The sequence below is a fragment of the Beta vulgaris genome, chromosome 8 (assembly GCF_026745355.1).
Source record: "Beta vulgaris subsp. vulgaris cultivar EL10 chromosome 8, EL10.2, whole genome shotgun sequence".
NCBI lineage: Eukaryota > Viridiplantae > Streptophyta > Magnoliopsida > Caryophyllales > Amaranthaceae > Beta > Beta vulgaris.
In genome coordinates, this window is record NC_079209.1 from 2859684 (window position 1) to 2870995 (window position 11312).

Here is an 11312-nt window from a genome sequence, read left to right on the forward strand (position 1 = left end):
GAAGAAGCAATTTCCATTAACTGAAGATCCTGCACAAATTTTCGAAAGTTATCAATACTACATTGAGAGACTTGAGAACTACCTCTTTCAGTTGAACTGAGGATGTCATTGAAATCCCCTGCAATAAGAAATGGCTTTGGATTTGCCTTCCAATGATCAAAGATTTCAGCCCATACACCTTCTCTGGCACTTGGAGTACATGGATTGTATATGTTGATTAGAACACATTCGAAGTTGATTGATAGAAAGGTGCCCTTTAGAGAGATCCAGTAACGATTCACTAGGCGATCAGTAACTTCGAATTGTGTTGTGTCCCATAAGGATAGGAGTCCTCCTGAGGATCCAATTGACGGCGAGAAGGACCAATCAATATCTGATGATCTCCATACTGATTGAATGATTTTTGCATCTATTTCTTCCATTTTTGTCTCCTGAATAAAAGTGAAGATGGGATCATGTTGTCTGATTATTTTTCGAAGGGAGCTTTTTTTAACTCTTGCTCCAAGCCCCTTATATTCCAGGATATTGCTGACATTGAGATTTTGGTGAAATGAGTATCAAACTGACTTAAGCAAAGTTGGTTTCCCAGTTTTGCTTCTGGTTCTCAAGGATCATTTCAATTTTTTCCTTGAGTTCAGATATTGGTCCATTGTATGTTAGGCCAAGAATGTTCGCCATTGCAATGATGTCTTCTGGTTGTATGATTTTCGGCCCGTTATTAGCCACAGATGGAGCTGATGATGCTTGATTGGATTTTGACATGAGCCTCAACTTCCTTTTTTTTTCCAGCTTTCTTTTTCTTTTTTGGACTTGTACCATTTTCGTGTGATTAGGAATTCTGTCTTCGAACCCAGGGGGAAAAAGTGGTCCTGAGCATGATGATGAGCCCAACGTGGAGGTAGATGATCCATTAGGTCTGCTTGGACGCATTAGAGGTCCAAATTTGTTATTGGTGGGGATTGGGCTTGATGTGAGGTTTTTTGTTGGTGAGATGATGATTTGGATATTAGTGGTTTTGATGTTGTTTATTGGGCTGCTTTGTGATTGGTTTTGGGCTGGGTTGCTTTTTCCTGCACATCTTTTTGGATCAGGCGAGAATTTTTTTGGTACGTGTGGCTGACTGGACTGGGGGCCAGAAAATTTAATGTCAGAACTCTTTGTCGGCTTGTTCTTGCGGCTTTTGGTTGTAAGTTGAAGAGTCATTTCACCCTGTCCAAGGTCGTTGCACGTTGGACTTGGAAAGTGCGCTTGCAAAGGCAGCTCAGGAGACTCATCATTGGTGCTGATGTCAGTCACCATGTGACTTTTTGTCTTCTCTGCTGCTGAGTTATCTCCATTGGCTAAGAACTCATCTTCGGATGAAACATGAGAGTTTGACATATCATCTGTTTTTTGTTTTTTAATTTCTTGGACTGATCCTGGTTTTTGGGTCCAGCTTTGCATCTTTTCTGAGACAAAATTTCATATTCTTTTTCTCCTATTCATGGACAGTTTACAATTGATATCAAATAGGCAATCAGTGAATATACACACATTTGCGCAGTTATATTCATTGTAGTTTACTGATATCACTCTACCAAGTAGACTTCCAACATTGAAAAAATTTTCATAGCACCATGCAATTAAAGGAACTCCATATATGGAGATCCATGTCTCTCTCCATAGTGATGCACTTCGATCATTAACATTTGTTATTTTCATGAACCACTGTAAAAGCCATTCACTCTCCATCATGCATTTCTTGTCTTCAAATGTATCAAAAATAAGAAGATGTTGCATACCTCCCATTGATTTAATTTTGAGACAATTAACTCCCTCCGAGAGTATATGGTTGAGTATGGATTCCGACGATTGCGATGAGGATGCAATTGCTATGGCGCTGCGTTGTAACATTTCTACAATGTCTTCACATTTTTTTCCTTCAATGGCTGTTGCATAGTCACTGTCAACGTCTATTTCTCCAAGTGAGTCACGAATTTTTTCCGTCATTTCGCCAAGGACCCGTGAGCTCATTCTTCTGTGTTTTAATGGGTTTGGCTTAGTCATGGTTGTGGTTGGGTTCACTTGTTGATGTGTGGGTGGGTTTTGGGTTTCTTGGATATTTTTCGGACTCGTTACTTGGCTGTAGGATCGGTTATCACACATGGAAAACTGAACTTTTTGTGTTTTGTTTTGGTTAAATTGGGTGGTTCTGGGTGGCTGTTGGTGATTAATGAAATTGGGTTTTGGGATTGGATTGTCTTTTTTGGCTGGGAATACTGATATGAAGTGCGTTTCAATTTTTTTTCCATTCTCATCCCTTATTGCTGTGATTAGGGATTGTGGGTAATAGAATTGCACAAAAGCATATTTGTGATTTGAGTTTTTCTGAATTGGTGGAATGTGGATGTTGGCTATGGCCCCATGAACTCGAAAAATTCTGGATAGATCTGATATTGTAATGGTGTTTGGGAGATGGTTCACATAGCAGGTTCTAGATGCTAGGGGTTGTTGGTTTCTGGATTTTCTTCGGTTGACTACTATCCATGGATGTTTTTGTGAGCTCTCACCATGGTTTCTCTCTTGAGGGTTTCTCTCTCTAGAAGTCATTCTCTTCATTCCCTATCCTAAATTATTTCTTGTTGTTTTGCCTCTTAACTAAATGTATGTCGTAGATGTTAATGTGTTTTGGATGATATCCTACGTAGGATCTTAATTTTGTAGGGTCGAAGGATCTTATCCAACCATAAAAAATCACATGGTAAGATATTAATATGACTATACGATCCGATCATATCCTAAAAAAATCATAAAGTAATTTCACATAGTAAGAAAATCCAGATAATAAATAGTTGTTCACTTTGTAAATGAAGGAATGTCATATAGTCCTTCCTCTTTCTTTCATCTCATCCATTTCCCATACTTGTTTTCCTTTTAAACTTTTCTTGTAAGAAACTAAACAAAGAAAAACTGATATGAATTATGTTTTTTTGCTATATTTCCCATTCAAAAAGTTACATATTACTTGCAATATTGACATTTTTGACATTATATTCTCTATTTTTCCGCTCATAACACATGAGAATCTTTTTCAATCTCTCTTCCATCTTAAATTATTGTATCACACTTCGATGATGCAAATAAGAAGTATTTTCATCAAAGAATAAATTCCAACAAAATGTTATCGCTCTAATCAAACAAAAGCCTAAAATATGAGAATATACACTAGGTAGAAGAAGTTAGGTCAATATAGTGAGAAATGGACGTTCTAAGCATGAAAATTTGCAAATAAGAAATTAATTCCACATGGACCTACAAACCTAACATTGAGTCAAAAATAGCATATGGAATGTGAAATTCATGGATAATTTGGAGTTTGCGTATATTTGGAGTGGATTAAGGGCAACCACACAGTTTAACACTTGTTACTTTTTTAATTAGAACTTTTTCTCACTTGTTGCCTTTTAAATTAGAGCTTTTTCTCACTTGTTTTTTTATCTAGAAAAAAGCATTTTGTGAGGTTAAGACTTAAGAGTTAAAACTTCCCTTTTTAAAATCTAGACAGGGTGGGCCGATTATTGACCCACAAGGCCACAAGTGAATGAGTGCTTCTTATAATCTTATCAGTTATCACTTATTAGGTCCTGAATTTTTGCTGGACTTCCACTTTAGAAGGTGAATAGTAGATAATAGATATCATCAAATTATTACAAAATTTTGCAATGTCTAGCCAAAAGAAGATATAGATATGATGGACATGGTGAATGAATTTGCTAAATGTGATATGTTAACCTAATTTCTTCTACATTTTATAGTATTAAGGCAAACATTTCAATTTCAACATCTTTGGCTTTTTGCTTATCAACTAACCCCGTTTAATTTTAACAAATAATAGTAACAGGAGAGCTGCTATTTTTTTTTTGGGCCTCTACTTGGAAGTCGTTGGTAAGAGAAGGACCCTACTGGACCAGCACCTATCGCAGGTCAGCAATCCCAACTACACATGTCAATGCATACGAGTAGAGGGATAAAGGGAATTCATATTCCCAGGCACGAAGAAGTAGTGGGGCTCGAATTTGTGACCTCAAAGTCACGAGGTGAGTTCCCCACCACCTCCACCAAGCAAGCTTGGTAACTGATATATTACCAAAACATAAATATAGCAAAGTATAAACTGATTTGATTATCAAATTTTTGTCAGCCGTCATCCAAATACACTTAAATAAAACCATTAAAACTTAGATTGGCGTTGACGAAACGCTACACAAAACTCAAATTCAGCTTGATATTAACAAAACAACAGTTTACACTCAAACATATGTTGACATTGGCTAGACTCACCGTATACTCAAATACAGGTCGACAAATATATGTGGAAACTCCAGTTGCTGAACAAAATAAAAAGGACTTGATTTATTCTAATTATAAATTGTTTATAGATTTTGTTTCTCAGCACTTCCTTAATTTTTTTTATCTACACACTATTCTTTTTGGTCTGTTTATTTTTTATCTACATATTGTTACTTTTTCAAATCTTCGTGACATGTTTCATTTACCTTCTCCTCTTTTTCCACTCATGGCACTCTTTTTTAATATTTTTACTCACATTTTAGCTTTCCTCTCTCACTTTTCAGTTTATCTCTCTACCTTTCAGCTTCTCTCTAATAATTTTGGACTTTCTCCTTGGTGCTCCCCCAAAATAAAGTGAGTAAATTAAAGAAAAACTAAGGGAGTACATTATTAATAATGCAACATAAAGTTCATTTCTTACTTTATTTCTTGTTTTTATTAAACTGACTCAGTATTTGTATAGACATACAGTTTAAAGTTATTTTCATTTACAATATATTGAAATTTTTGAAAGAACCCCTAGCGACAAACTCATATGTTCCCTTTATTACGGTATTTCTAAACAAGTTACTGAATATAAATAGAGTTTAAAAAGTTATGAGACAATTATCTTAAGAAAGAATCCTAATATATACAAGATGATAATAAACTTAATTTTGCATTAAGAAAGGAATCATCGATCTCCACACAAATTTGATTGTCACGTCGTAAGATAATATAAAAATTGGGAATTTTTTTTTTATGGATTTGTTGATTTTTTTATTTATTTATCGTATTTTATCAGACAAATTTCTACTCTATACTCCTGGAGAATAAACTCCGGGAAACTTGATTTAAATCATTTCGAGATATTTGTTGCAATCTTCTTCCGCTGAATCAAACTTTTCTTTGCCATAATCGGAAACTGAGTATCTGTTATTTTTCCATCCTTAAATATAACAATAACAACAACAAAAAATCTAAAATCAAAATTCTCCAAAACAAAAGACTAATCAACTTGGATAACATCACTGTTAGAAGGAGATAATATGACAAGTACTAATTCCATGAATAAAATTTGGAAATCCCCTTTCCTGATGTAGGTTTGGAAGCGGCTAAATTTCGTCACGTTCACTTCTCGCATTGCTTCCAGAAAACAAATCAAACGATTAGATTCATGGTTCATCGAGGTCACGATGCTCCTTCTCTTCACTACTGTTTTCCTTCATATTATGATTCTTTCTTCCTTATTATTCATAGAAATGCTTTAAACTGGCCTACTAAAAAGAGTTAGTCCTACTTTTTATTTCCTTATTTAATAAAGAAACTAATCACCCGACAAATTCTTTTTTTTATCCATACGAATCACGAAGACAGTACAAAGTACAAAAAAAAGGTGATGGGGGATTAAAACCTATGACCTATCATTCATTGCACCTGAATCTTAACCATTAAGTTAAGACATCCTTAATTACAAATTCTAATATGATAACCCTCTAATGAGATGGACTGTTATAACCACGATGTGTTAATACTTAAATAACACATTAGTCATTACACACGCACTGCAAACTGCAAAGTAGACCTACATACACGTTAGTTCTGTCACTTTTCTTCCCTCGTTTACCCATCACCCAGAAATCAGAATCTAAATGTCACTTTTCAAAGTTTTCATGTCCAAACACGCTTCCACCTCCTACCACCCATTTCAGGAATTTGTCAACCTCGCATTTCACTAATCACTTATCACTAATTCTAATTAACAACCAAGTAACCAATAACAATAATATACCCTCCATTAAACTAATCAGAAAAAACAGGACATATACTCACTTTTTTTTTCCCCATTTCTTTATATTCTTCCTACCCTCCAATTAAGGAATTTTTTTTTTTTAATCTCAGAATTTTGTTTTTCTTCCATTGACTCTCTCTCTCTGTATTTTTTGTCTTCCATTGTTTTCTCTCTAATCAAAGCTTCAACCTCTAAAAAAAAACAATCTTTTTTTTTTAAAAAATAAAAAAATCAAAGCTTCAACAATGGATGCCGAATTTTGGACCTCACGTCTTGCTGCCGCTAAACGTCAGTTTAATTCACAGCACCACCATCCCCATAACTCATCTCACCTTGGTTTGTTTGTTTCTTTCTTTTTTTTTTTAATTTTTTGGTTTTTTTTTTTTAATTTTTTTTGAATAGATCTAAAAAAGACCCTATTTGTTTATTGTTGTTCATTTTATGAATGATTTGTGGGTTTTGATTTATGAATGATTTGGTGAAATGGGTATTTTTTAGATCGGTTGAATATGGATGATTTTGAGCTTGAGGATGATGTACGACCTGATGTTCCATGCCCTTATTGTTATGAAGATTTTGATATTGGTTCTCTTTGTATTCATTTAGAGGATGAACACTCTTGTGAGTCTAGAGCTACGGTATGTTTTTACATTTTTGTTGTTGCTAAATTGGATTTTTGGATATGTTAATTATCATTAATATTTTTTTTAATAAAAATATGTATATATATATATGTTGAAGTTAGAAAAGTTTGAGTCTTTTGCATTTTGTTTGAAAATTTTGGGTGTTAATGCTTCTTTTAGAGAGTCTTTTTTCTTTTTAATTGTATCTTGCATTTGTGAATTGATTCTGATGGGTTCTTTTGGGTATTGTGATACAAGGAGGTTGATAATAAATATGTTATTCTATAATTTGTTTAGATGAAATTCATGGTCAACTGTTCATAATCTTGCTTGTCTAGATAAAGTTTTTTCTTGAAATATTATTTGAGATAATTATTATGTATTTCCAGCCAAAAATTAATGGAGAACACTTATAGATGAAAGTAGTGGAAAAAAGGGGAAAACTTTCATGGGGGATATCGGAATAGGGAAAATAAAGGAAAGTAGATGGAGTACAAATTAGTCTTTTAGGAGACCTTTGATAAAAATTGGAATGGTGCAAATTGGAATGTTTGCGCACCTGTGGATGTAAATTAGTAGTACTTCTATGCGACTCTAACGTATTTTAAGGTGCTCATCAGTCATCTCTTCGTGTATCTTTTGCTTGAAGATTTATGGCCTGAAGAATAGGTCTGTCCCGAGCCATTGTAGCTCGGTGCTATCTAACAAGGAGAAGGTTGAAACATGGACTTTGTTATATAGGGGCGAAAAAGGTGTTGGAGATTTCGGGTGTGCAGTATGAGATGTTGGTTTTGTAATGTGAAAATTTGTGCAAGGAGGATAATTTTTGTGTTCAACTTTGATGAATGTTGAATCTAGAAGTAGTTTGAACTACGTAGTCGTGGTTAATCCAATCTAGGTTACACAGAGACAGATATGGGTACGGATTCAGATTCAGGTACGAGGACGGAAGACAACGAGATTTTAAAATTTTAGGAATGGATACGCGTATCATAGGATACGTATCGTATCGGGTACGGGTATGAGTACTTGACCTAGTAGAAGTACCCATGCTACATAGTCCATAGCTGTCTAATGAGAACATACATTTTGCACTACTCCTTATCCCTGTGGCCCAAATGCACAATGATTTTCAAAAATAATTGAAACATCATTTGTTGGATTTTTTTCAATTAAGTTTGACTAGTATATGTAACTTGTATATATGCATTTGTAAATCAATTTTGAGTTTTGACTATTCAATTCAACTTAAACAGAATTTTACTACAATTTTGAAACTTTCTTGAATTTTTCGGGATGGATTACTTTTTAAATTTTACTCGGTTCAAATCTGAATGAGTAGGATTTGAGTTGATTATGCCTGGGATATGATGGTTTTGCTGCCATGAAGATTTGTTATGGAAATTGATGGATGCAAGTTGTCGAAGTTGAGTCGAACCCAGTCTAGTCAACATTGCTTTATTGAGTTTCCATCCAATATCTTATTTGTAGTATTTACTATTTAGTCAGTTGTGGTTGATCATTCAATAAAAAATGGTGGATGGATGTTCCTAGAAATGCAGTTAGGTGGGATAACGAAAATTGAGAATAATGACACTATCTGAGGATTGGAGTAGAAGCATTTAGGAAGCCCACCCTCTTTCTGAAACCAAGCATGGTTGGAATAAAAGACAGAATACACTTTCTAAGGAATCATATCTTCTGCCTTTTGCTCTTATTCTTTTGATGTCTCCCTATGCTTTTTCAAATTTTGTCCGGTTGAGGGCATGCTGTACTCTCTTTTTCATGGTCATCTGTAGTTTCTTGAATGCTTGAAAATATGATACATTTTTTTCTTAAAGTATTCTAGAACCTGCTTTCTTTGATTTGATCATTATACGAATTAAGAATTCAAGTGTGAGTGAGAAATATTCTCTAGAAATTAAGCGTGGTTTATGCCTGGGCCTTGTTTGGTTGAGATAATCCAACATTTTAACTTCTTTAGATAACTACTAATTATGTGTAAAGCTGGATTTCCATGGAATAACAGGTTTTCTAAGCCTTTACTGTTTAGCTCATTAAAGAAACAAAAATGCTATGTAGATACAAGCAAAGAGATAGTACTTAGTCCCACTAATATAATAAGAAAATATAAACGTTACATTTGATGTATGTAAAAGATGATTTATGGTGCAACATACCTAGAGTTGGCAATCTATGACCCCACCTGACTTGAAGTTAGAGAAACTTGAACCGCAAACTTGAGTTAAATGAACCCAAACAGCTGAATGATCCAAGCTGACCCAATTGTCATAGATTTTTTTATCATAGTTTTAAGCAAGTTACCTAATTTCTCTCCCGTGGTAAGCAACTTCCATTGGAAAGCAAGTTATATAGGAAGATATAAGTTCTACACATTTTTGTGAGTGATGCAAACAAAAAAAAAAAAAAAGGTAAATTTTGCTTCTTCTACGGAACTTCATCAAACTCCCTTGCCCCAAACAAGGGGCTGTTAACAATTTGTTTTTGCTATATCATCCCCTCCAAGCCAGAAAGTCAAGGTTGTTGGGTTTTGGAGTAGGGGTTGATTGATTTGGATTTTCTCCTGCATAACAGTCTAAAGCTCATATTGGAGCTCAATATAATAGCATACACTCATTGGCTTCTAATATTGTCTTGAAGCTGTTCTTTGATGTATTGTTTGGTCCAATAGCATATTGATTTATTTTTATTTTTCATTTAAGTTATTGTTTGCCATTTTTTCAGGTTTGTCCAATTTGTTCTGTTAAAGTTGCACGAGATATGCTAAGTCATATCACACTGCAGCACGCACATCTATTCAAGATATCCTTTACCATGAAAATTAGTTGTTCTTGCCATTATGCTTTAATTTTTTTCTTGCTCTACTTGAATTGGTGGACTTGCCACAAAGTTTTCTTTGACAAAAGATTACTTACAGAGACGCCGTAGACTACGCAGAGTTGCAATTCCAAATAGCCAAGCACTGTCCCTGCTTGGCCGAGACCTTCGTGAAGCTCACTTGCAAGTACTTCTAGGTGGTGGTGGTGGATTCCGGTCAAGTAGCTCACATGCCTCTAATGCTGCCAATGATCCATTCCTCTCATCCCTTGTATTAAACTTCCCGGGATCTGAGGTTGATGAAATCACGAAGTCAGTGGCATCCACTATCGAGGATTCAACTCAGAAGAATACCTCAACAACACGTTGTTGGAAACCAAGGTAATTGGATATTTGTTGTTCTCCATTTAGTGCATGTTGGGTTCTACTCATGGAATGTAAAGGAAATGAAATCTAAATGTTTCTTTTATTGGGTGTTTGGTTCCACTAGGGAAAAACACTTATAAGGATGAGATTGAAGAGGTAACGTAATGCGTTACAAAGATTTTAGGACTGTAATAATTAGGTGGATATAGTTACCCTTGAGAAACGAAAACCATTACCCCAACTCTCACATCACGCAGCAAGTGACAGAAATGGGTTCTTGTTTCCAATTTCAACGCTTAAAAACCTCATAGTAAACATTCTCTTGTAGTTTTAAAAATCTCATCTGTAAGCTGTCACTTGAGAAATACCCATTAGAGACTGTCATTCTCCTAATTGAGAAAGAGTGTGAGTCTTTTTTGCGAAAGCTTAACATAAACTTTTCTAAGGCACGCACGCACTATTTGTACTATGTTAAAATCTTTCCTGTTTTTCCTATGGCAGTTTTGATTCTTCATTAAGTTATGAAGAAAGAGAGAAGAAGATACAACAGGCAGCTGGTAGAGCTGGTTTTGTGCAAGATCTGCTTTTCTGCACCCTCTTGGGCGATTAATGAACCGATAAGTTATCAAAATAAAAGGTAACTGAGTTTTCGAGTCGCAAAATGAGGGTATAGTTGAGAGGGATCGATTGTATGTCTTATTTTCCTACACTTGCTGGCTACTAGAATCTACATGCAATGAGATTCTATACTGTTTACTTAAACCGAGCCAGTGTTTGTACATCGTAATACCCCTTGAAGAAAAAGAAATCGAAATTGAAATCTCAGCTACATTTTGAAGAAACAAGGGTCTTTTTCATGACTATAGTTGTGAGGAAGGCTGATATGTACTTGTAAATGTTGAAAGGTAAAAACAGTCTTTCAAGTGAGAAATTGGAGGGTGTGCCTGCATGCTTGTTTGCTTGCTTTTTTCTCCTTTGTTTTCCTGAGGAAAAGAACAGGATAAAAGGAAACACCAATGCTTGTATTACGATCACTAATTGACTTGTACTTTCTTCCATTTATAGTAAAATTGTAACTTTATGGTGTAGCTTATTCTTTTGGGATGCAGCTTTCGTGAAGATTCAGTTTGAGATTACAGCTTAAGCATTCATATTTGTTATACTACCTCCATTTCAAATTAATAGTTACACTTACACTTTTTACGCATGCCGATACACTACTTTGAGCCTTTATATCTCTAACTTTATATTTGTAAAAAATATAAAAAGTCGATATTTTAAAACTACATATCAAGACGAATCAAATAATACCCCACATGACTATATGAAACCATAACTCACAAATGATAGTCAAAGGGAAATTTGCGAATAGTGTCAAAAGTAAA

The 11312-nt window shown here is 34.8% G+C and overlaps 1 protein-coding gene across 1 annotated transcript; it reads left to right on the forward strand.

Annotated features, from left to right (window-relative positions):
* Positions 1-5946: 5946 nt before the first annotated feature.
* Positions 5947-11015, forward strand: LOC104900635 (protein DEHYDRATION-INDUCED 19). Its single transcript, XM_010688109.4, has 5 exons — positions 5947-6436; positions 6599-6738; positions 9469-9546; positions 9656-9942; positions 10429-11015. The coding sequence occupies exons 1-5, from the start codon at positions 6346-6348 to the stop codon at positions 10535-10537; spliced, it is 705 nt and encodes a 234-aa protein (XP_010686411.1). The 5' UTR covers positions 5947-6345; the 3' UTR covers positions 10538-11015.
* Positions 11016-11312: the final 297 nt, after the last annotated feature.

What these genes read in the sequence shown, in the direction of transcription:
- LOC104900635 (XM_010688109.4), top strand. Translation starts at nt 6,346, where the DNA reads ATGGATGCCGAATTTTGGACCTCACGTCTTGCTGCCGCTAAACGTCAG. An exon ending in CCATAACTCATCTCACCTTG is followed by an intron (nt 6,437 to 6,598) that starts GTTTGTTTGTTT and finishes GGTATTTTTTAG; the next exon opens with ATCGGTTGAATATGGATGAT. An exon ending in AGCACGCACATCTATTCAAG is followed by an intron (nt 9,547 to 9,655) that starts ATATCCTTTACC and finishes ACAAAAGATTAC; the next exon opens with TTACAGAGACGCCGTAGACT.